This window comes from Magallana gigas, chromosome 2 (assembly GCF_963853765.1).
Source record: "Magallana gigas chromosome 2, xbMagGiga1.1, whole genome shotgun sequence".
In the NCBI taxonomy this organism is placed as follows: Eukaryota; Metazoa; Mollusca; class Bivalvia; order Ostreida; family Ostreidae; genus Magallana; species Magallana gigas.
The window spans coordinates 46,864,148-46,888,737 of record NC_088854.1 but is presented as its reverse complement, the minus strand read 5'-3'; the positions used below and the strand labels follow the sequence as shown (position 1 = coordinate 46,888,737).

Genomic DNA, 24,590 nt, shown 5'->3' with positions numbered 1-24,590 from the left:
GAGTGTATTCCGAATGGAGAAAAGATGTAAACATTTCCCATTACAAATCTCCGTAAGAAAATTGTTTTTGTTCCTGTGAAATTTTATGAGTGAAAAGGAATAATTGTTCAATGAAGATATCTTGGATATATTCCCTTTCATCGATTTCAACAGTATTTCTTTCACAGGTATGTGTATTTTTATTAAAAATCATCAAAATGTGTTGGAAGCAATAACTTGGGACAGACTATAGTTCAAAGCCACAATAAGTTGCTAGCTTTCGTTAGGTGTCTCGTATGTTCGCAATCCCGGTGTTTATGATTCGCTCCCCATCCTTCTCTGTGAACATACACTCTTGGCTTTCTAGTTGGGTCTCTTAAGAATAGGAGCCTTGTTTTGAGGGATATTGTTTATTCGACCGGCACCATGTAAAGATCGTCAACTTCGTATGGCTTGCCAGTAGCTGGAATATCTGAAATAAACAATTGAAAGGATATTATGATACCCACATCTTTAAGGAAAAAAACCCTTTTGTATGTTAGAATACAAGTTAACATAGCCTTCTATTTATACTCATGGACACATACATAAAATGTTAATTGTTGACCACACATGCACAATGGCGAAGATTTTTTTTTTTTTTTTTATAAAAATTCCATTGAATATACTTACTAGTATATCTAATTTTATAAACTGATACTAGTATTACCAATCCACAACAAAAAGGAATTCATGTACAATTTTTAAAATCTCATACCAGGTGGCAAGTTTTCTATTGCGTCGTAAACCCCGGAATGGACATTGTGGATTCCTCTTGGCGTATCAAGCTCGGTATATTGACTGTAAAATATGAAAATAACAATTTATAAAAGGACTTATTGCATGTAAGCACAAAACAACGAAAAGAAAAATATGGAGACGCGTATCGATACAATATTTTCATGTACTATTTGATTCCATTTATTAGGAAATTTCAATACATAAGAAAAGTGTGATACTATATTAGTTTAATGACGTACTTTCCTGTCGTCTTTATTCTTCCAACTATAAAAAACACAAAACAACAATTTATAATAACTGCAAATACTATTCATTTAAAATTGTTGAAATTTTAGATTTACAAAATTGAAAAATATTAAAAGGTAAGGCGAAAACACTTAATTAAAAGGAAAGAGTGGGCTTTCAGGCCATGAATTGACTTACTTTCTTTGTTCCGTTTTGCTTTGAAATACGTTACAACAGCCACAGTAAACAGAACAACACCGGACATCATGACGGTAATGGCTATTCCAAGAACCACCATCGTGCCTACAGAACAAAACAAGCATATGACGGCAATCGCTATTCTCCATGTAAGAATTACCATCGTGCACGCAGAACAAAATCAGCACAGGTCTCTTGATCGAGATGCAACATCCCTCAATACATTTACATTCAAGCATGCGCAGATGAAGAAAATTTTACGGTAGAGGGAGGGGTGCGGGTTTTTTTCGATAGCTTTATCGAATATTCAGTGGAACCCCTTCTAAATTTGCGCATGTACATGATTATCAAAATAAAACTGAATACGATTACCTGTACAGTGTAGTTATGCCTAAACATAAAAAAGTCCCAAAACAGAAAACGCCATTAAACATATACATGTACTTGATAAGAGGGAAAATCATGCAGTTGGAGTAATTTATCTACTTTTAACTTTCACATGGGGCGTGTACCTTAAGATATAACAAATTTCAAATCAAAGATGTTTTTATTAAATCAAAAAAAATTCTCCCAAACAGTGCATTTTACCGTCATGAAAACATGATATTGTTACTAAATCTTGTAAAGCCAAATATAGGTTTACAGAAACTTAATTCCTTGTGATTTTAAGACAACTTTAAAGAAAATATTGTGTTTATTGGTTTTCACTCGTAGTCAATATCTAAGCAGCTGTAACAACTTACTGTCCTCCGAGTTTTGATTGACCTGCTGGTCAGTGGCACGATTCTCTTCGGCGTTTACCCCGGTGTGAGTTTTGTCCTCACCTTGAAATAAAAAGCAACAAACATAGTCATTGGTGTTCGATATAAGACTCATGTCGCAGGTCAACCCTATTAAAATTGGATCTTTGATCCGCTCCTAATAGCGATCTATTATAAAGAAGCGGATCAAAGATCTAATTTTAATAAGATTGGTCGCAGATGCAATTTTTAAAAATTTTCTTTTAGTAATGATGATTGTTTGCTAAAAATATTTTGAAAATTATTATTGTTGAAATGCACACAATTTTAAACGTGCGTTAAAAATTATATTCATGAATACAAACCAGTCTACCAAGTGCAGAGTTTTGATTTTTGCCTATTCATAATTAATGAAGTGACAATTATTGTTGGTAATGCTAAACGTTTTACAAACCTATGTAAACGTGTATTTTTCTCTCAGGTTTAATTTCGTCATGATTTTGAACAACATCTGATGACGCCAGGGGGGTGTTGTTATTGTTTGAAATGGGTGGATTCGTGGGTTCTGTCCCACACTCCTCATCTGCAACAGCACAGGATAAAACTGTTCCATTGTCTCTGTCAGTGATCGGGAGAAGCAGAAGACTGGACGATGACAACAGGCAGGCTTGAGCAGCAGTGGCGTTGGCTTGGAATGTATTACGTACAGACATGAAGTGGAAGCTCTGGTAGGTTGAGGACCTAGGGCGCTTGATGCACCAGCGTATTTTAGGGGCAGGAAAACCAGGGGATGTTTGACACTTGAAGAGACCCACGCTTCCAGGTGGGTAGATTGTACTAGAGGTGTACTTGATATCACTCAATGCGGCAAACACCGCCGTCTGACTGACGTCTGAATTCTGGGTGCCGCTTACATACGTGGTTGTGATTGGGTAAACACCAGAACTGCCAGCTGTAATAAACACATGAACGTTTTAAATAAATCCTTAAATCCTCAAATTTGATTTTAAAGTTATACTCTATAACATTTATATTTGTGAAATTGCGTTTACTTTCTACAGTGCTCGTTCGTGTTCGTTCAGCCTCGTTTCCAGACGCTGATTCGTCACGAATGACACACTTGTACGTTCCCTCGTCTGTGCAGTCAATGTTATCCAAACGCAGCCGAAATATGGAGGTCTCCGGAGGACCTAACGAGCCCGTGACCTTCCCCCTTTCTTCAAGATGACCGTCAAACCATTCCACGTTTTCCGGAGTTGTCGTAGAAGTATATGTTGCTTTAACCACCATACGCATATTAGATTCGTTTTTCCTTTGATGATAAAGTTCAATGGAATTCACAACAGCAAAATAATTTTGCCCATCGGCTGTTGGCCTGCAGTTTATGAAAACCATTTCCCCATAGGTCATTTCTGGTGGAACCCAGAAATTTACATAGTTGGTGTACTGGGCTGAGGCTGCGAAAACAATCAATGCTTTTAGGCATTGTGGTTTTAGTTATTCATTTTTTTCTATACTTAGTAAATAAACTAACTTGCATGGATGACGATATGCTAATTCTATATATGAGGATTTAATATATATATATATATATATATATATATATATATATATATATATATATATATATATATATATATATATATATATATATACGTTGACCTTTTGTCAATGTTGGTTTTTTTTAAAATAATAAATGTTATATTTTTACCAAATTTTATACTTTTGTATTACACCTATATAAATCCAAATTATATTCATACTCTCAAATTAAATATTGTTGTGGCAATATGTATGCCAAATTATGACGAAGTAGATATTTTTCAAAACAAAAATCATTTACAAAGACGTATAGTTCTTATTAAAAATGACCTAAAAATGACGCCACAGGACGTCGAGAAGCAGCGAGAAGTAATAACTGCATGGGCTCTTCTCGGGAAAACACCAATACAAACTGAAAATCCACAAGGACACAAGAACAAAATTATCCGTTTCTTTATTTATTAAAAGAAAATATATAAAAAAAAAAAACTTAGTTCTCGGACATGTAACATCCGTAATAAATGATTATTTATTAATTATATTACGATAACTTAACAAACGTTCAGAGTTTTACCTGCTGTGGACGCATAGCAACACAGTTCAAAATTTGAAATCACCAGACAACTCATGTAATGAACTAGATGCCAGGTAGTATCAAATTATTTCAGTGCAGAATTAATGATAGAAGAAACTACACGTGTATATGTGAAATATAAAGTGTTGTAATTTTTTTCGGGGGGTGGGGGTGGGATGGGTGGTAGAATACATGCTACTCTTCATATCTAGTAGCGAATTTTAAAAATGGAACGAAATTTCACACATCGATGAAATAGTTGTTCTGCATTGGCTTCAACTTTCTTGAAAAATATACATATATATATGACAGAGCGAAATTTTCTATATTTACCTACATATTTTGCTTTAAAACTCAAAGTATTTCGAAGATATTGCAATGTCTACACGTGTCAATTTCAAAAAATAAATCTAACATTTTTTTTCTGACTTACCACACGCAATGAGTACCAATAATAGTAAAAGGCACATTTTCCCCGAGTCGATGTCAAATCCTTATCAATCAAGCATCGAAATATACTGCAATATTGACGTCTTTTCTTTCGACATTATTTGTTAATCTTATCAATTTACCCGGATATTAATTCAGGAAATCGCATACGCAGTGAAATGTTACGCTCGCTTTGAGTCATGCCTGTTTAATTATAAATGTATAACAAGACCTGTTTACACGTGAGACGGTTACGATGGATTGCGCGTAAACAATGTCCAACAAAATAACACCAAATGTTACATCATTGATTCTTTCTCATCGACTTACAGTATTGTTATATACACGAGATTAGGATAAAAAAATATGTACGATTTCAGGTAAAATTTTGCTATTCTCGGGTTTGAAATATTTTTCAAAGAAATGATGACCCCCCCCCCCCCCCCCACACACACACACACAAAAACAAAACAACAAGAAACCCAATAAAATCTAACTTAAATAGAGGACAAAACTCAAAAGCAGGTTACATCATCCCTCAACATGATACATGTAGCATCGTCAATATTTTAGATAAAAACTATGAAGTTAAAGTAATCGGGTTTGCATGAATATATAGAGATTCTTCTCAAATTCTTCTTGATACAATGGCAAGTTAGGGCCTAATTTTCCTGCAAATATGGTTTGTTTTTTTATCAAATTCAGACACGATCGAATGACAAAAATATCTAAAACACTTAAATTTTAAGATCGTTAAAAGAGAATCAAAAGAAATAAACTGATCAAATGTGACGTTATCAGACATTCCAGACTCTGGAACCAGGTAATGTCAACTTGATACCAAATAGAAATTGGCTGGTAAGTACTAGTAGCCGCAGAACTGTAGCTCCAAGGTCCATCAACCCTTTCCAGTGGAGCTATACAGTTCTACATGCAGCTAGCTCGTATGGACTTCTTAAGACAAAATAACGAACGTTCTCAATCCCAGACCGCCCGAGTCTACATCAAGACTAAAAATGTATGTAGGACGAGTTGGATAATCATTAGGACCCCACATCCATTCCAATACGACGTCTATAGTCTGTCACCAAAGAAATTAGTCAACTATTTTGCATTGAAAAGTTTGTTGGAAATCACTTTGACAGAACAATGACAATTTACCTAAATTACAGCTTGTTTTTTCCAGATATTAATTTTACTTTAATAAGTTTTTACCACTTATTGTCTGTGTATATACTATTTCATTTAATAAGTATAATGAATATTTCAACAAAAGCGGTAAAAATATATTTATTTGCATTATCATTCACAAAAATAGATGCGTAATACAACAAAAAAAGACATCTTTTACGCTGTCCACTGAGAGAGCGTCATGTTCTTGGCTCCCCTACGTCGGAGTACACTCTGTATTCAGAGTTGACGTAGTTCTGTGTGTATTCTGTAAAGAAACGTCAACGTGTGTTTTTCGAATGAATATACTACATTCTGTAGAGAAGTGTCATCTAAATATTCAACTTCAACCGATGGTTGTCAAATACAACACTGTGAAAAGCAAATTACAAAAGGATCTGAATAAATATATAAATGTATACCTGGAGGTTTTATAATGAATATAATATTTAGAAATGCACTTGTTATACAAGCGCCGACTACATTGGTCTTGCAAATGTTATATATTTCAAGTTTATATATCACTTCTCTGCGTTTTCGACGGTTCATGATGATAAAAAATGAACTAGAGTTATCTTCCTTGAACATTTGGTCCTTTACTTACCGTAAGAGGGCTGGCGGTCCAGAACCTCGTAACTGACCGGAGCTGAGCCCGCCGACACGTCACTCAGTGTCTGGTAGCGCTCCCTGCAACAAAGTGACAGTCAATATCAAGATGTAACAACATGTCTCAAATGCATGTTACTGCAAACAATTTTTATTGAAGTTTAAGGAAAAGCAAGATTAACGGCAACATTGTCATCACGAAGATTTCACGCCGTAAAACGGTCTTTGAAAGTATTCCCATTGTGTTTAAAATCATCTACATGGGCTTTGTCGCAAAAATTCAACTTATAAGCACTAGGTAATAGAAGAATAGTTAAAGTTGTCGCGAATAAAGGCAATATTATGACAAGGTCGGGTATTGGATATCTCAAGCCGGCACAGTTTATTAAAAAGAATAGCTATCAAACTATAGTGTAGATTAAAACTATAAGTAAATGTTGTGGTCGAGTTTTAATCAAGTTTAGTATTATTTCACCACCAATTCAGAATGCGCAAAAAGTTTCATAATTCTACTAAAAAAGAACTTAAACTTTACCTTTCCTTTAACGTTTCGTATTCTGAAAAAAGAAACAATCATTTGTCAATATTCATTTATCTGATTAAAATTCTTATTGATATTTATTTTCAAGCAATAACGAATACACTTATTCCTTAATTTTTCACACATTTTTATTTTTGACGAAATGTCATTCTTATAAGTAAAAGGTTATTCAAAAGAAAAAAAAAATAATAAATAAAAAATAAAACATTGACAAAAAGATAACGAAATCTAGGGTTTTCAAATATACATGTATATCTCACTTTCAGTACAATAATGTATTGCCTATACTAACATGTACGGTCACATTTTTTGAAAATTGACTTCAAAATTGCAAAGTACAAGTAACTGTAAACGAAGCAAGTTCAAAATTTACAGTTTTAATTGGGGGGGGGGGTGTAAAGTTGATATCTAACTAATCATTTACTAATGTACTGTGTATATATATATTTCAGGTATCAGTCATCCTTATTATTAAAGATATAAACCTAGGAAGATGTTGACTCTCATTTATGACTGATACTCAACTAACAGCTTAACCACAGTTAATTTACAATACCAGTTCTACAGTGCCCTATAGACGGCTGTAATCGGAAATCTCAGGACCTGGATGAAGCATTTGCCGCTGCTCTAACCACTGCTCTACAGATTCATGACAGAACCGTCCACCCACCTCTGGCTCAACCGCCAACGCACAAGTTAAAATTAGACCCACCTTCTATAGCCACAGGATGTGATCCAGATCAATGGTCTGCATTCACCAGACAGTGGAAGATGTACAAAACAGGGATGGCGATCACAGACAATGTCTTGCCTACAGCCCTTTTCTACTGCTGTGACCCTTATCTGCGTACAGATATTATGGTGACCTTCAAGGTGATGTTGCCAGTATGCTAGAGACAGATCTTTTAAAGGTAATCAAAAGGCTGGCCGTCAAAGAAGAAAGCACACTGGTCCAACGCATAAAATTGAACAGAATGACTCAATCACCTGGTTCAAATATCAGAACTTTTTTGGCCAGTCTCAGAGGCCAAGCGTCATTGTGCCAGTATAAAGCAACGTGTAAAGAATTAGGTTGCAACCATATATTTGACTACAGTGATGAGATAATCAAGGACAATTTAGTAAGAGGTATTGCAGACCCAGAAATTATGTCTGACCTGCTAGGTGACTCCAAGACAGATAGAACACTAGAAGAGACTGTATCATTTATTGCTCAGAAAGAGCAGGGTAAAGTCACAAGGAGTGCAGTAGGAGATTCAGCTAGTGCCATGAGTGCCACATGTAATACTCAAAAAAGACCGCAAGCAGCTGGAGCCAAATGTTGGGCTTGTGGTGGTCCTGCTCACGGACAGAGGAATGATCGCAAGGCCAGGTCTAGATACTGTGAAGCTTGGACATTCACATGTGCTAAATGTACAGTCAAAGGTCATTACACCAAATCATGCAGCAAGTGCACTACCTGTGGAGTATGGGGCCACCGTGATGCATCTTCTAGAATCTGCGCTTAAGGCAAGGGCCACAGGAACCCGCCCAATCAAGGGAAATCAACCAAAGATCCAGAACAAGAACAAGTTGGTTATATCTATGAGCAGCTGTGCACTACATCTGAACAGACAAACCAAGTATCACGTATCTTGAACATCACATTTTTGATGGACACTGGGTGGCTAGACCTTCAAAACCACACCCAATGCTCCTGGTGAACATGACACCCCTACCTAAGGACCATGCATCGTTTGGACATCCCATTCAAGACACCTCTCAGCTAAAGACAATCACTATGTCCATGGTGGCTGATACAGGATGCCAGAGTTCAATCATACCTTTACAATCTGCAAACAATCTTGGAATAACAGAAAAGGATCTCCTTCCAGTCAAACTTGTAATGCGTGGAGCTATAAAGGAAGACCTTGGTGTAATTGGAGCAGTCGCAGTAAGCATCACAACAAAAGAAGCTACTAGCAGTGCCATGTCAACACGTTTATTGTGTTATGTCTCTGATACCATGGAAAAAGCTTTCATTTGCAGAGAAGCACTCATATCTCTGGGAATTATTCACACTAACTTTCCTAATGTATCAACAGTCACATCTCCAAACATTGCTGCATCTATGGAAAACTCTGAAGATGTAACCTGCTCTTGTCCTAGACGTCGACCTTCACCACCACCTGTTCCCACATCTTTACCACCCGGTCTGAAGGCCACAGAGGAACATGTAGAGTCACTAAAAGAGTGGCTTCTTGATTACTATGGTGCTACAACATTTAATGTATGTGAACATCAACCTCTACCACTTATGAATTGTGAGCCTCTCCAACTCCATGTTGATCCTAATGCCACACCGGTAGCCGTCCACAAACCAGCACTTGTTCCTATCCATTGGCAGGATAAAGTTTATGCTGATCTTGAGAGGGATGTTCGCATTGGTGTACTGGAACAAGTAAGTCAAAACACACCTACAACTTGGTGCTCAAGAATGGTGGTAACCAGCAAGGCTGATGGCACTCCAAGGCGGACAGTAGACCTACAACCACAAAATCGACATTCTGTTCGGCAAACACATCATGTCCCAAGTCCTTTTCATCTGGCTGACCGTGTCCCTCAAGGTATGAAAAAAACAGTGACAGACGCTTGGAATGGGTACCACTCAGTGCCTATTCGTGAAGAAGATCGCCACTTTACAACATTCATCACACCATGGGGGCGCTACAGGTACAAAGTTGCTCCACAGGGATTCATGGCCAGCGGTGACGCTTACAATCAACGATTTGATGCTATTATATCAAATTTCAACGACAAGGTTAAATGTGTGGATGACACATGTATGTGGGCGAACTCCATTGAAGCAGCATTTTTTCAGGCATGTGAATGGCTCGACCTGTGTGCTCGTAATGGCATTACATTAAACCCAAAGAAGTTTCAATTTGCTCAAGACACTGTCAATTTTGCAGGACTTACAATCACTCTAACAAACATACGACCAAGTACTAAGTTCCTAGATGCAATTAGCAACTTTCCAACACCAACTGACATTACTGGTGCAAGAGCTTGGTTTGGGCTTATAAACCAAGGATCATATGCATTTGCCATGGCAAGACAAATGAAACCTTTTCGTGCTCTTTTGAAACCATCCACAACATTCTGCTGGACAAATGAATTAGATGAAGTATTTCACAAATCTAAAGAGATCATTATTCAGGAGATGAAGGACGGTGTTCGTCTTTTTGACCCTGCTCGTATGACATGCCTAGCTACCGACTGGTCTGTTGACGGAATTGGATTCTTTTTGATGCAGAAGTACTGTCAGTGCTCAAGTAAAACCCCTACCTGCTGTAATGACGGTTGGAAACTATGTCTAGTTGGCAGCAGATTCACACATCCAGCAGAAAGCAGATATGCTCCTATTGAAGGTGAGGCCTTGGCTGTTGTGTATGCACTTCACCAAACACGCTACTATGTTCTTGGTTGCAAAGACCTTCTTGTTGCAACTGACCACAAGCCACTACTCCAGATTCTGAACGATCGATCGCTCACGGACATCGACAACAGACGACTCCTCAACCTCAAAGAGAAAACTTTAGGGTACAGGTTCACGATTCTTCATGTACCAGGCAGAAAGAACCTTGGGCCAGATGCAGCGTCACGGTATCCTGTTGGACCACCAGATCGTCTGAACTTACCTGGTGAAGCACCTGAACTTGATTCCTTAGTTAACATGACTGCTCATTATCATGATACACTTACCAGTCTATGTCTACATACAGAGGATAATGATACAGCTAATGACACCTCCACAGTTGCTGCTGCCACTTGTGCCTTGAATGCTGTTATCACAGTTGTTACTTGGAGCATGGTTCGTGAGGCCACTGCATCAGACCCTACATTTGTAAATCTCATCAGGCAGATGGAAGCAGGGTTCCCAGAAGACTACAAGGAGCTACCAACAGACTTGCGTCCTTACCAGTTTATGCACCGTTGATGGTGTAGTTCTTATGGGCCAACGAATTGTTATACCTCCAGCTCTTCGCAAACCAGTACTTGATGCTTTACACGCAGCCCACCAAGGAGTCAGCGCTATGCGTGCAAGGGCTATGGACTCTGTATATTGGCCTGAGATCACAGTAGATATTGCCAGGGTGAGAGACCAGTGTGTTCACTGCCATCAGATGGCCAAGTCAAACCCTATGCAGCCACCATCTGACATAACACCTCCAGATTATCCATTCCAGATGATTTGCAGTGACTACTTCACATATAACAGTAATGACTATGTAGTTATTGTTGACAGGTATTCAAACTGGCCAATGGTATACAAGTCTGAATCAGGTGCAGAAGGACTTGTCAAGAGACTTCGTGAGACTTTCGTGACATTTGGCATCCCAGAGGAGTTGACGTCTGATGGAGGTCCACAGTTCACAGCAGGGAAGACTCAAGAGTTTTTAAAAGCCTGGGGAGTTCGTCATAGACTTTCATCAGTTGCAAACCCACACGCTAACTGCAGGGCTGAGATTGCGGTAAAGACAGTAAAACGCATGCTGGTGGACAACATTTCTGCTGTTGGATCTCTGGATGTTGACAAATTCCAGAGAGCTTTACTGATGTACAGAAATTCGATTGACCCAGAGACAAAAGCATCACCAGCATTGATTCTGTTTGGACGACCCATTCGTGATGCCATTCCCATACTGATGGGTAGATATTCTCCACATGAAACATGGACTGAGTTAATGTCTCATCGAGAGATGGCTCTTGCCAAACGTCATTCAAGGGAACATTAACGGTGGAATGAACACACTCATCACCTGCCAACACTACAGGTTGGAGATCATGTATACATTCAAAACTTGGTAGGCAACCATCCCAGGAGATGGGAACGTACAGGAACAGTTGTTGAAGTACGCCAATACCACCAGTATGTTATACGTGTAGATGGCACAGGCCGAGTAACTATCCGCAACCGCCAACACTTACGAAAGTTCACTCCTTTTCAAAGCAACCAAACACAAGGTACTTTGATGGCACCAACTGCAGTTCAACATCAAGAAGTGATCTTGAGCTCTCCAACTACATCAAAGACGACACAGCCACAAGTGCCCAAGATTCCAGTGTCTTTATCACCAACAAGAATCTTAAGTCAACCAGCTGCATTGAATGAGACACCTATTATAGTCCCCACTCAAAAACAGGCGACTCAGACTCAGACAATTCAACAGCCTACACAAATAGATTTGGACCAGTCATTCCACCACACCCCTGAACCAGATGTACCTTCTAAGTCTAGGATACCACGTGCTCTATCCCGTCTTCAGCCACACAATAAAGCTGGAGAAAAGGAACTATTGACACCACGAAGACCGCCCCGCCGCAACACAACAGAACATAACATTGATGAATCAGGAACTGATTAATGAATTATGCATAGACATTGATAAGTGAATCTAGAGACTTTGCGTTTAAAATTGTGAAAGGACATCATACGTTTAATCTTGTTAGCGTCCGGAAGACTTTAACTATGGTGGCATATCTCTGCCCCTTGTGTGCAAGTTATTTTTCTATAAATTATGTGGACCACTGGATGAAAAATCAAGTTTCAGCAAAACTGAAACTATATAGAAACCTTGCTGAAACTTGAAGTTGAAGTTTCATGTATAGTTTCCGCAATGCGGAAACCATTATATCGATTCAGCAAGTATCCGTTAGGTTTCAGTCAGCAGAAACTTTAGTCTAAGATTCCTGATGGTTTCCGCAATGCGGAAACTAAATTTGAATCGTGTGAATAGTTGTGTAAATTATTATGGAAATATCAATCAGTTTCATAACATTTCCGCTAGGTTTCTGTATGCTGAAACTTTAAGTTAAGATTCCTGATGGTTTCCGCAATGCGGAAACTAAATTTGGATCATGTGAAAAGTTGTGTAAATTATTATGGAAATATCAATCAGTTTCAGAACATTTCCGCTAGGTTTCAGTATGCTGAAACTTTAAGTTAAGATTCCAAATGGTTTACGCATTGCTGAAACTATTACAAAAATTGATTTGAGTTTAATAGTGATATCATTTATTTTCAACAGGTTTAAGTTTAATTCTAGCCTAATGATAATGAATCCGTACATACTAAAATGTATAGTTAGGTTTCAGCGTGACTGAAACTATATGTATACATGTAACTATCTTCAAATGTGGCAAATAAGGCGATTAAGAACCTTACTAAGTAATTAATTAAATTTGAAAAGAAAAACTGATGTCTGATCTTGTTTAATGCATATGATGAAATCATTAATCTTAGGTACTCGGGCACGTGTATACATGTGTATACATTCTTTGTCCAGGTGACCTCTTCTGTGATTTTCCTGTATATTCTGTGTTGATTGCAGGGTTTTTTCTGTCAGGAGTGAACAAAAGACTGTTACATAACATATACACAGTACGTAGCGTGAGTTTATAACTGGAGCCCGGCGGGAATTTTTTTTCAATTTGTGTGTACCTGAGTTAGTAAAACTGATAAGTAAATTATAATTATTTAGTAAAATAAATTAATATACCTATTTTGTAAGACTCTTTCTTAAATCATTTAGTTATCATTTGAATGAACCTTGAGGTACAGTAACTAATTAAGCAAACAAATTAAGGTAAAGTCGTTGTAAATTTTTACAAATCGTACCAAATATTGGTACAACCTGAAGTTTAGAGCTAATTCATTTCTTTTTTAATACCACGCCAACACATGTACACAGGAATTTTTTTAAAAAAATTCTACAGTTGATAATAACAAGTAAAACCCACTTGGAGTTTAAGTCTAATATAATAATTGTTTAATTATTTACATGCATTTCAGACTTTACTACATGTATGACTGTATCATGATTCACTGGCGTCGGAAGCAAATTGAAAGTGGGGGGGGGGGGGCTAGACTAATCCTCAGAAATATTGAGGAAAAACCCTAAAAAAAAACCCTAATTCCCAAAATCCTAACCCGGGGGGGGGGGGGGGGGGTATACCTATACTATATACTTCCGAAAATAAATTTCCCTACCCAAATTTTTTTCCCCAAAATCATGAAATTCCTAATCCGTGTCGGGGGAGGGGGGGGGGGGGGCTAGTTATGCCTATTACTCCAACTTCTTAATCTTTCAAGGTAAATTTAGGTACAATTACATTTCCGGCGAGAAAAAGTGGGGGGGGGGGGGCTATATGCCTATTGGTTAAGTCTAACTTTGCACTAAGCCCCCCCCCCCTAGCCCCCCCCCCCCCCCCCCCCCCCCCCCGGTTCGACGCCTAAGTGATTCGTGCAATTCTATACTTTGTATTTACTTTCTGTACTGTAAACACAGATATTGATACATGTTTATGAAACATGCACATGTTTCTGTTATAAGATATTATAAGCACTATTTATAATTTTACTGAAGTTATACGTTATAATACAAAATCAGTTTAAAATCCAGCACTAGCCATGTGGTGCACGTGATTTTAATCCAATTCGTATACATTTGATGTAGAAAGTATACCAAATAATTAAAATTATATTTTGTTTATATATCAGTCCGACGTGTACGTCTTACTTCCCGGCTTGTGTAACGCGTTTGTATTTTAATTTCATAAGTATTCTTAACGTACTGTTCATCGCATGACCAATCAGTGCACATGTGTAACTGTAAAATAATTGCCATCAATTCATCGTAGTTGTAAATTCACCGTACGGGTGAACGCTGTTAACCGGACCCCGTTAATTGATCGGCATCTAATTATATTTGTGATTTCTGTGTGTTCATGCAGAACCTGCTCTGTGATGAACATAATATTTTCACACCTCTATTTTTTGAATAAGAATATGACCGTGCTTAGAATCGCGGTGAAAATTGGACAAGTCAAGACTAACTTGTCAGTAAACTATATATATGGCTCTATCATATGTAGTTTGGCAAAATCATCAGAACATGAAAATAAAATATAGTTAAAGACAAAATCTGATACATATGTCTCATTAAAACTTGTTTAATTTCATTAGACATCTGTAAACAAACGGTCGGCCATTTTTTTTTGGTAATCACGTGTTACAAATACAAACACACGCCAATACTTTGTCGTATTTAACCAGGAAATACTGACTCCGACAGTTCTTATTTAAAATAAATATACATGTAAAAAGTATACTATTCGGTAAAAAATGATAATTTTGATTAAATTATTCATTTTAAACTATCCCAAGATGCACTTTTCCAAGATTTAGCGGGTTCTGATTGGTCAGTATTGGCGCACTTTATGATTCCGAGCGAAGGTTAAAATGGACAAGAAGGTGCTGTTGTAAAATGGAGAATTGAGAAACATTAATAGCCTCTACAACAAGGAGATAATGCGGGAACGAAGAACTCATGTCAAGGTAACTTAATTCACAATATAGATACTCCCAATAACATTTTCAAGGCTCTAATTTATCTCTCATATGTAAACGAGATCTCGCGCCATCAAATCAAGATGGCGTCATTTTTTCAAACTTGGTTCGGCGTTTTAATTTTTATTACCGTATCTCTTTTATATACGTTTTGACCAAGTTAACCATTATCCAATTTTATATGCATGATAATCAAGATTATCCAGGGTATACACATATATAATTATATAAACGTCCCTAATATATGAATGCTTGGTTGGTAAACAAGACGAACAATGAATCTTTCGGACATTATACAATTTACAAACTCTAAATGTAACGAAAAAAATTTATTAATTAAATCCGGAAAATGAAATCTTTCACGTTTTTCTTTTTCAGCATTGACAGCATACCAAGTCAATGTTTCCGGTGATTAGTTGCATCCTCTGTTCGGTGATTCGGGTGAATGTTTTGACCAGCTGGACGATGTGAACGCAAGGTATTGCTTTGAAATTGATTATTTTCACCATTAACTTATACATGTGTTGGATGTTTATAATTTACTGTAGTAATTTTTGGGAAATCCAGGTCAAAGTTCTTGAAAAGGAGGTTGATGGGGGGGGGGGGGGGGGGGTGAGAGGGGTGAAACACACTTATTGTTGATAAGTTTTTCCATCGTTCAACAAACAATAATTGAATCAAAATGAAAATAACATTGCTTCAAATATAAAATGAAACATTTTAGACCAGATGCTACTGTAGTCATTATATGACATAGTTTAAACAGCAACTGGCAACTGCATAGTAGCTTCTGTATTCAGAATTTTATTCAGAATGCTTTTATTACATGTTAGGCTGAATGACTTATGTTTATTGTTTAAAAATCTAAATGAAACTTTGTTATTCATGTTTAAGATAAATAGAACAGACATAAAGTACAGCCCAGTGAAAGGAACAAGTTCATCGCAAGAAGAAGAATTTTAATGCTACCACTGTCCAGAACTACTAAGTCTGCTGTAGCCATGATGTGATCATATAAGTGCTTCACCGGTCTGAACAATGCTCGAAAGTCCCCCAAAAAGGCCTATTTCCATAAACTACGACTTGGGTTACATCAACAACAGCCAAGGACACTCCTTATTGATTCGAATGAACACATCTCTAATTCTCTACGACCCGACTAAACCTCTGCAGAACAAGACATTTAAACTGTAAAGTATTCTCATTTCAAAAACCTATAAACTATAAAAGTACTTTTTTTATATGATCAAAACCAGTATATTACAATGTCTGTCTGTAAGCTAGAATCTTAGAAAATCACATGGTTTTGACTTATTAAATGATTGATTAGACCTTGCAGATATTAACTTTCATTTTCTTAAATAATTTGTTATATTTGCAAATATTGCATAAAATATTAGACTCCATGTAACATATATCCTCACACCTCCAAGTTGATAAGTGTTAACTACTTTTTTTTCCATTTTCTTTGTTTAAACATTTATTGATAACTTAGTTTTTATTTGCAGCAATATATGAAAAATTAAGAAACCAATCTTAAATGTAAAAACACTGCATTAGGAGATGAATGCATGGGTCATAGAAATGATAAAATACACCAAACAATATTCAATTATGTCGTATATGAAAATATATAAAGACAACATATACCCCATGTATTACAATTTTTATATAACAAAATTACTTGGATGGAAAGTTGTTTCCATGTGGGTTTTATTTTAATCTGTGTTATGTAACTAATATATAATTGGAATTAGCTTTTATATCATAAGTAAAATGCTGATATTGATGAGAATTGTAAGGTGAATGATCTGTGTGATACTTTGTATTTTATACATTCATGCTACAAAAAGCAAGTACATGTACATGTAGTAATACTTGTCATATATAAACAATGTATATTTTACTTCATGTCTTGGATTTAAAAATATTAATGTAGGTAAAGTAGTGAAATGTAGGAAGGTAAACCGTGTGTAAAGAAAAATATTCATCAAGAATGAAGTGTGTTGCAATCAGCATAATTAATTAAATGTGTACATCATATTTTTGCACATGATTTGACAAACTGCTCCATTGTTAGCTTTTTATTGGCCAACAAGCTTTTCATATCTCCCTCTGGGTCATCTATTAAATACTGACAGGCTTATGATATTAAAATCTGATCAGTTGGTACATCATGGGTGGAAATGAAAAGTTCACTTTGGACTTAATGGATTATCAAAAAAATGATATCAAATCCTGTTCTATTGTAAAACATTAGATTATATTACTAACAAAGAAAAGGTTTATCCCAACTTGTAAGTGGGTCACTTTGACCTCATTTTGGAATTTATTGACATATTCAAATCAAATCTGGGTCATACCTCTATAGTCAACTACTATCTTGTAGTGTATTTTTTTTTTTTTTAAAGATGGATACTTTAGACTTTTCAAAAATATTTTATGGTGTACATATTCATTGTAGTTCAAAACAAATTGAGACAAGTGTATCATGTTCATGTAACAGTGAAGTTTTCTTTGTTTATTCATGTACGTGCAGTTATTTTGTAAATTGCATTCATATGTTTAAAAAATTAAGATCTTTGTTGCATTTTTAAAGGGAGATTTGATAGGCATTTAATCGAGATGAAAAAAAATACAAATGTAAAGATTTCTATGGGATTTTTTTTTCTTGTGCACTTTCATCATTTTTAAAATAAAATTCCCTAATAAGGGAATTGCCATATGGATGTTTCTCCATTATTGTATCTTGGCTGTATTTTATTTATTATTGGAAACAATTTCAGATTTTTGAACAAAATAAATTTGGAACTGTTTGAAATTGTTTTGTTTTTACATAAAGTAGAAACCTTGCTCAGCTTTTGTGAAAGCAAAAATATAAAAAGTTTCAGTAAGTTTCAGTTGCGGAAACCCTTTGTAAACAATATGTTTCCCAATTGTATATGGAGGTTGAAACTATGCAGAAACTTCAAGTTTCAGTAAGTTTCCGTCGCGGAAACCATTTGTAAACAATATGTATCCCAAACGTATATGGAGATTGAAACTATGCAGAAACTTCAAGTTTCAGTAAGTTTCCGTTGCGGAAACCATTTGGATTCATGGACAGCCTAAGTTTCAGCACTGCGGAAACTTAATGAAACTTGAAGTTTCCGTGCTGAAACCTGTCGGAAACTTAAAGTAACCTTAAGTTTCCGCAGAGTTTCCAAAGGGTTTCCGCAGCGCTGAAACCAGATATTTCATCCAGTGGACATGCAAGATAAATATGTTGACATGCAAGATAGTGAGTCAACATGCAACATAATTATGTTGACATGCAAGAAAACTGCAATCAAATAAGAGTTATAAAAAATCTCAAATATCGCCAACATGTGACATTCAAGATGCTAGATACGCTACCTATTGATGTCAACATGCAACTTATTTATGTCAACATGCAACTTATTTATGTCGACATGCAACTTAGTTATGTTAACATGCAACTTATTTATGTCGACATGCAACTTATTTACGTCGACATGCAACTTAGTTATGTTAACATGCAACTTCTTTCTGTCGACATGCAACTTATTTATGTCGACATGTAACTTAGTTATGTTAACATGAGACTAAGTTATGCTGACATACAACTTATAAGTTGCATTTCAACATATTTATCTCGCATGTTAACATAGCTAAGTTGCATGTCAACATATTAATCTCGCATGTCAACATAAGTAAGTTGCATGTTGACATAAATAAGTTGCATGTTGACATAAATAAGTTGCATGTTGACATAAATAAGTTGCATGTCAACATATTTATCTTGCATGTTAACATAAAGAAGTTGCATGTCGACATAAAAAGGTAGCATCTAGCATCTTGGATGTCACAAGTGGGCGATATTTGAGAATTTTTTAGATTTTGTATAATTCTTATCTGATTGCAATTTTCTTGCATGTCAACATAGTTATGTTGCATGTTGACATAATTATCTTGCATGTCAACATATTTATCTTGCATGTCAACATATTTGATGGAAAAATAACTTGCACACAAGGGGCAGAGATATGCCACCATATTTAACAGAACATTCCTGAAGATTTATTTTCTAATAGACTTGACTTTATTTGTTTAAGTTTTTTTTTCGTATACAAAAAAACTTGTCCCCGGGGGAGGAGATAACTAATCATTTACTAATGTACTGTGTATATATATATTTCAGGTATCAGTCATCCTTATTATTAAAGATATAAACCTAGGAAGATGTTGACTCTCATTTAATATCTAGCTATGTATACAAAAGTTTTAGGAGGGTTGGATGGTAGTGCAAGGTCATTTTTATACGATATTGATTATTAATCTCTTTAAAAAAGGACTCTCTTTCTCTCCAGGTATATACTTTCAAATTTTAGCGATAAGATTTTTGGAATTTTTATTAATTAACATTACAGTTTATAGCTAAACAAACCATTTTTGAAAATTTAAGGCAGATCTGATGGTTAGATGGTTAATTTGTAGACCACCGAACATCTTTAAAATATTGTTTATGAAATTATTTATCTTCTATATTTATATATTTTTATAACTTTTTAAATACCCAAAGATGAAAAAAATAGATATAAAGAAAAATAATTATCATGAACAGAGTTTTTCGTTCATTCATTAAAATATTTTATTATTTCTGCACGAGTTAGGTGACAATTGAAAATAAACTGACTAGTGACTTGTAGTAAATAAAATCAATCCAATTAAATTAATCGCATGCGACATACACAGCTTGTTGACATATTAAGCTACTCTACGAGCGTTTTACATAAATAACATTCGAAATCAGATTTAAGCAGATTTTTGTTGAAGCGCATCTCGCTAGCTAAAGACGCACATTGCAAACGGATGTAGTAAATATATACTAGTCTTCAGTGCTATCTACAGTCATTTTTAAAAATAAATATATAGTTATATTATATCAAGCCACGCCCTGGGGCCGCGCAGTCCTCTCCTACTCGCAAAGGGGGAGAGGTTCGTACATATTGTCCTAACGTGTTTAAGACAGTAACATTTGGGCTTCTTATTGATGTGGTATACATGTATATTTTTAGGCATTTCCAAAGGTACAGTACGATAATTTTGTTTTTAAAGAGAAATTTCTATACAATTTGAGCATTTCATAACACTATTACTCTTATACCAGTTTTGATTTTCCTTGCTTTGATAAAGGCCATGCTAGCTAACGCCATGGCGCTGATCCCAATGATCAGAAGCACCACCCCGGAAGTCACCAATGCTGTTGTACCTAGAGTTAAAAGAAAGAGGTACGGTTAGTTTTTCATACATTTATTATAAACCTATGGCCCCTTTTTAAGGAAAAGACCACATGACAATCCAGAGAATATTATTGAAACTACGTGTACTTTTTTTATTTTCAGATCCGGTTTTTTTTTCGTGCGTTACAATTATTGCAAAATATTCTGGTATGTCGCCCTGGAAGCCATGTAATATATGTATAATGTTTTCCGTGATGGTACATGTATCATGCAATACATTTAACTGTAATACATGTAATTGCAAGAACTGATGTAAATACCCGCTGCTGACGACTGTGAATTTGTCTGTATCACTTCTATGTCATCCTCGTTGCTTGGTTCACCGACTGATTCATCCGCATCTTAAAATCATACGTAAAAACTATAAACTATTGTCACATGTACTAAATCAAAGTACTGAAGTACTGACGGGTTGATTTTATCGATTATCATTTAAAATTTAAATCAACTTATCTTGCATGGCAATTAGTTTCTAGTCTGTATTTGAATTACGTACTTTTTTATTATACGAATTTCAGACTTTTCCGACAAAAATTTTGAGAAACCCCATATGAATCATGTGCATGTGTAATATTTAAAGATAGATTAAAGATAGATTTCAAACTATAAATAAGTAATCGAAGCAATTCTAAAAATTGTATGGATCCAAGCACTATTGATATCGAACTCTAGTCTTGTTCAACCAGACGCTCGGCTGTCTCTGTTAATCTCCGACAAGCAAGAGAGCCTCTCTGCTTGTCGGAGATTTACGGAGACAGCCGAGCGTCTGGTTGAACGAGGCTATATTAAACTCTGGCGTAGGAATACATGAGACTATAAAAATATCTTAAAATCTGACTATTTTCAAAGTGTTTATTGATTAGTTTCCTTGAAAAAAAATGCTTCAGCATACATTACATCGAATTTTTCTAACGTTATTATTTTCAAGAACTAAGTCTTGTCAGCGGTGATGATTTGTGCTTAGGTCCAAACACTGTTTCACTTTCGGTTTGCCAGAGTAACTGCATAGGAAGATTGATTAAAATCAACTCCCAAAAATCATGGGTTATTGTATTTGCTTGTATCAGCTGTAAGATATGTATCAATTTCAGTAATAAGTGTAAGAAATCAATACTATTAAACAAGCGTGCAAAATTTTCAAGAAAGAATTATTTCATTTTATGAACATTGAATTTCTTCAAATTCTTAGAAAATACGGTACTTCTCAAAACCATTCTATAGGAGAATTACGCTGTAAGATTTGCTCGTTTACCTGACACTATAATGGTGAAAATAGATTCCATGTTGGATCTGGGTGAAGATTCGCAGTCCGCCGTGTCTGTGGAACAGGCTAGTTGTGTACCATTGTCAGCAGACGATATCACAAACGGAAGTAGGCTTGTCGTCGCGAAAAAACAGGACTCTTCAGGGAACGACGAGTTGACCATTTCCAGGCGCTGAACAGACGCAAAGGCAAAGTTTCTGAAAGTGTCCTCTGATGGTCCACGCATGCACCAACGAATTGTTGGAGGAGGCAACGATTCTTTTGCCGTACAGTTGAATATTGCAACAGATCCGATACGCAGAACTGAATTATGGGAGGATCCAGCATTTCGTAAGGCAGCTGAAATGATTCCTAGGTTGTCATTGTTCATTTCATCTCTCTGGACCGATGTCACTGTTATAGGAAACACTCCAGAAGGATTCCCTGCCAGTATAACAAACATGTATAGTAAAAAATAGGACATTGAAATATCTATGCAAGTAATTTTGAAATGCTTTTTTGTTTATTTCGCAAAGAATATGGGTAAATAAGATCGATAGTGCAAATGCCTTTTGGTTTAATCAGAAAAAATACTATTCCAAATTTCAAATATTTTATGTACATGTAATTTAATGCGCTTTATATAATACTGAAACAATGCAGACGCAAAATTTTCAACTAAAATATCAGTTGTATTTGTTATCTCAAATACGAAAAAACAAACAATAAATGTTCAAAATTCTGATGGTATAGAACTCTGGACGTAAAAGAGAACAAATCTATCTTGTGGCCCTGATATCACTAAGCCATTTACTCTACACCTGTTACACATACAAGTGATGGTATATAAATGCTATACATGTTCATTTCTTTGTTCATGGGTGTATGAATCTCTATAATTTTGCTGAAACTTTAAAATGCTCTTCCACAATAAAATATTAATTATATCACAGTAAAAATAAAAGTATATAAGTATATTCGCATATCACTTCAATGAAACTGTTTCCTTTTCCGTTATAATTAATTAAAATCGTGACAATATTTGGAGTTTTTAGTACCTAAAGACTTAATCTTCTTGAAAACTAAACTATAATTCATTGTTACTTACGGAATACGGTAACTTTTCTAGAGGTTCCTAACGTTGTTTTGTCGAATTCCATTACACATGTATATTCCGCACTATCTACACAATTTGCCTCGGAAATCCGGATCTGCGCAAAGGATACATTTGCAAGCCCAAGGTGAGATTCAACCTCAGATCGCAGTCGTAGTGATTGGTTGCCCCATGTTACAAGTTGTCCACCGTTTCTGTTTAGCGTGATTCCCAACAACGGCCTCACCATTTCGTCGTTGACCGTTTTAATAGAGAAAACGTAGGCCGAGATGCTCGCGAAGTCATTGACTCCAATAACTCTGGGTCGACAATCGAGCACCAGAAGGTGGCCCATTGCAATTCTCCGAGGGGCTTTGAAGGAAACAGACATGCTTTGCGATGAACCTATCAATGAAAGCTATAGAGTAAATGTATGTTTACGCTATACTCATATGTGCAAGAATGTTTAAATTTATTTGCTAAAGACAATTCGATTTTTTAGACATAAACGATACTTTGACAAACGTACATGTACACACAAATTACATTCGACATTTATACTGTATAGGATCAAAACACAATAGATTTTACAAATATATGCATTGAAAATCAAATGCGTCTCCTCATTCACGTAACAGAGTGCAATATAATAGTAATTGATCACAACACTAACGATACTTTATTTTGTGTTGTAAATGTAGTTTGAAGACATTTTAGCAGACCGAGCTTGAAAGAATACGACATACTCCAGTAATATCATCTATATGCTTACAATGCAGTAAATGGTGCAGAATCGAAATTAAGTTTTAGAATCCAAATAATGATTTTTTTTATAGGTGCATTGAAAATAGAGACATTTCTCTATAAACTGAGATTGCTTGGTTAAAACTTTAACTGCATGTTTTGTTACTTCTAATGAAACTCTATGGTTATCCTGCGTTGTCTGCCCCATATCACAAATGGCTATCGTTAAATCTTATATCCTCACACACCTGAAAGAAATAAATCATATGCACGCTAGGGTCGCCAATGCCCCCTCCCTGCCTCTCCGTTATCACCTAACGGCAGATTAAAGCATCGTGTTGCAGCAGTAGTAATGATACTAAAAAGCATGTGCAAGCAATAAAGGCGAAATAGACTTGTTTATGGAGTGCAAGATTCGTTAATTACTTCGATGACCACACATATTATTGGAATCAGAATTAAGCCTCTAACATTAAATTCATTTCATCATGTATTACATGTACACTGTTTTAGTTTTTTTTCTATAAAAGATAATAAAAAACGTTGCAAACTTAAATGTTATAAAAGAGATTTCCCTAATATTGACACCAATGGTTGGGGTTAGAATATAGAGAATAAATACGCTGAAGTACATCATCCTGTCGATTAATCCATCATAAGTAGCATCATCGAGATAAATACTCAACGTGTTGGTTGTTGAACAGTATAAATACACATGGCAATACAAAATACCCAACAAATAAAAGACACTGGAAAGGCACCAGAAATTAAGGCACCTCATGCTTATAAGGTGCACCTGAATAAAGGTGACTTACCTGGCGTAATACAGGTAGCGGTGACCATCACCATCAGTAGCAGAAGACGCCCCACTGGGTCCATGCTGTGGCAGACACTATACGCCGAGTTCTGCTACTTATAACATTGTCTCGCGTCTGACCGCCCGGAACTTAGTCAGGCTGCACCGGACACCGTCTCATCATCATGCCCCCTTTAATGCATCAACTGTATCTGAAGTGAGTTTTCCCCTTTTT

General features: G+C 36.0%; 1 protein-coding gene and 1 long non-coding RNA gene across 2 annotated transcripts; one reads left to right on the top strand and one right to left on the bottom strand.

The window, feature by feature from the left end:
• Positions 1–211: 211 nt before the first annotated feature.
• LOC105333204 (uncharacterized) lies at positions 212–24,556 on the bottom strand. Its single transcript, XM_066076865.1, has 14 exons — positions 24,375–24,556; positions 22,831–23,220; positions 21,732–22,166; positions 20,740–20,820; positions 20,344–20,448; positions 6,779–6,800; positions 6,242–6,324; positions 2,975–3,379; positions 2,377–2,874; positions 1,926–2,006; positions 1,183–1,287; positions 999–1,023; positions 737–819; positions 212–451 (listed from the first exon to the last, which is right to left on the bottom strand). The coding sequence occupies exons 1-14, from the start codon at positions 24,436–24,438 to the stop codon at positions 390–392; spliced, it is 2,439 nt and encodes an 812-aa protein (XP_065932937.1). The 5' UTR covers positions 24,439–24,556; the 3' UTR covers positions 212–389.
• LOC136273058 (uncharacterized) lies at positions 14,946–16,322 on the top strand. Its single transcript, XR_010711230.1, has 3 exons — positions 14,946–15,164; positions 15,555–15,654; positions 16,071–16,322. It is a non-coding gene; the product is annotated as an uncharacterized lncRNA (long non-coding RNA).
• Positions 24,557–24,590: the final 34 nt, after the last annotated feature.

Bases quoted from the DNA above. Each gene is read 5' to 3' on its own strand.
- LOC105333204 (XM_066076865.1), bottom strand. From the start codon at position 24,438: ATGGACCCAGTGGGGCGTCTTCTGCTACTGATGGTGATGGTCACCGCT. The intron at 6,325-6,778 runs GTAAAGTTTAAG...ACTTTGTTGCAG, and splicing joins TACGAAACGTTAAAGGAAAG to GGAGCGCTACCAGACACTGA. The intron at 2,007-2,376 runs GTTTGTAAAACG...TTTTATTTCAAG, and splicing joins AAAAATACACGTTTACATAG to GTGAGGACAAAACTCACACC.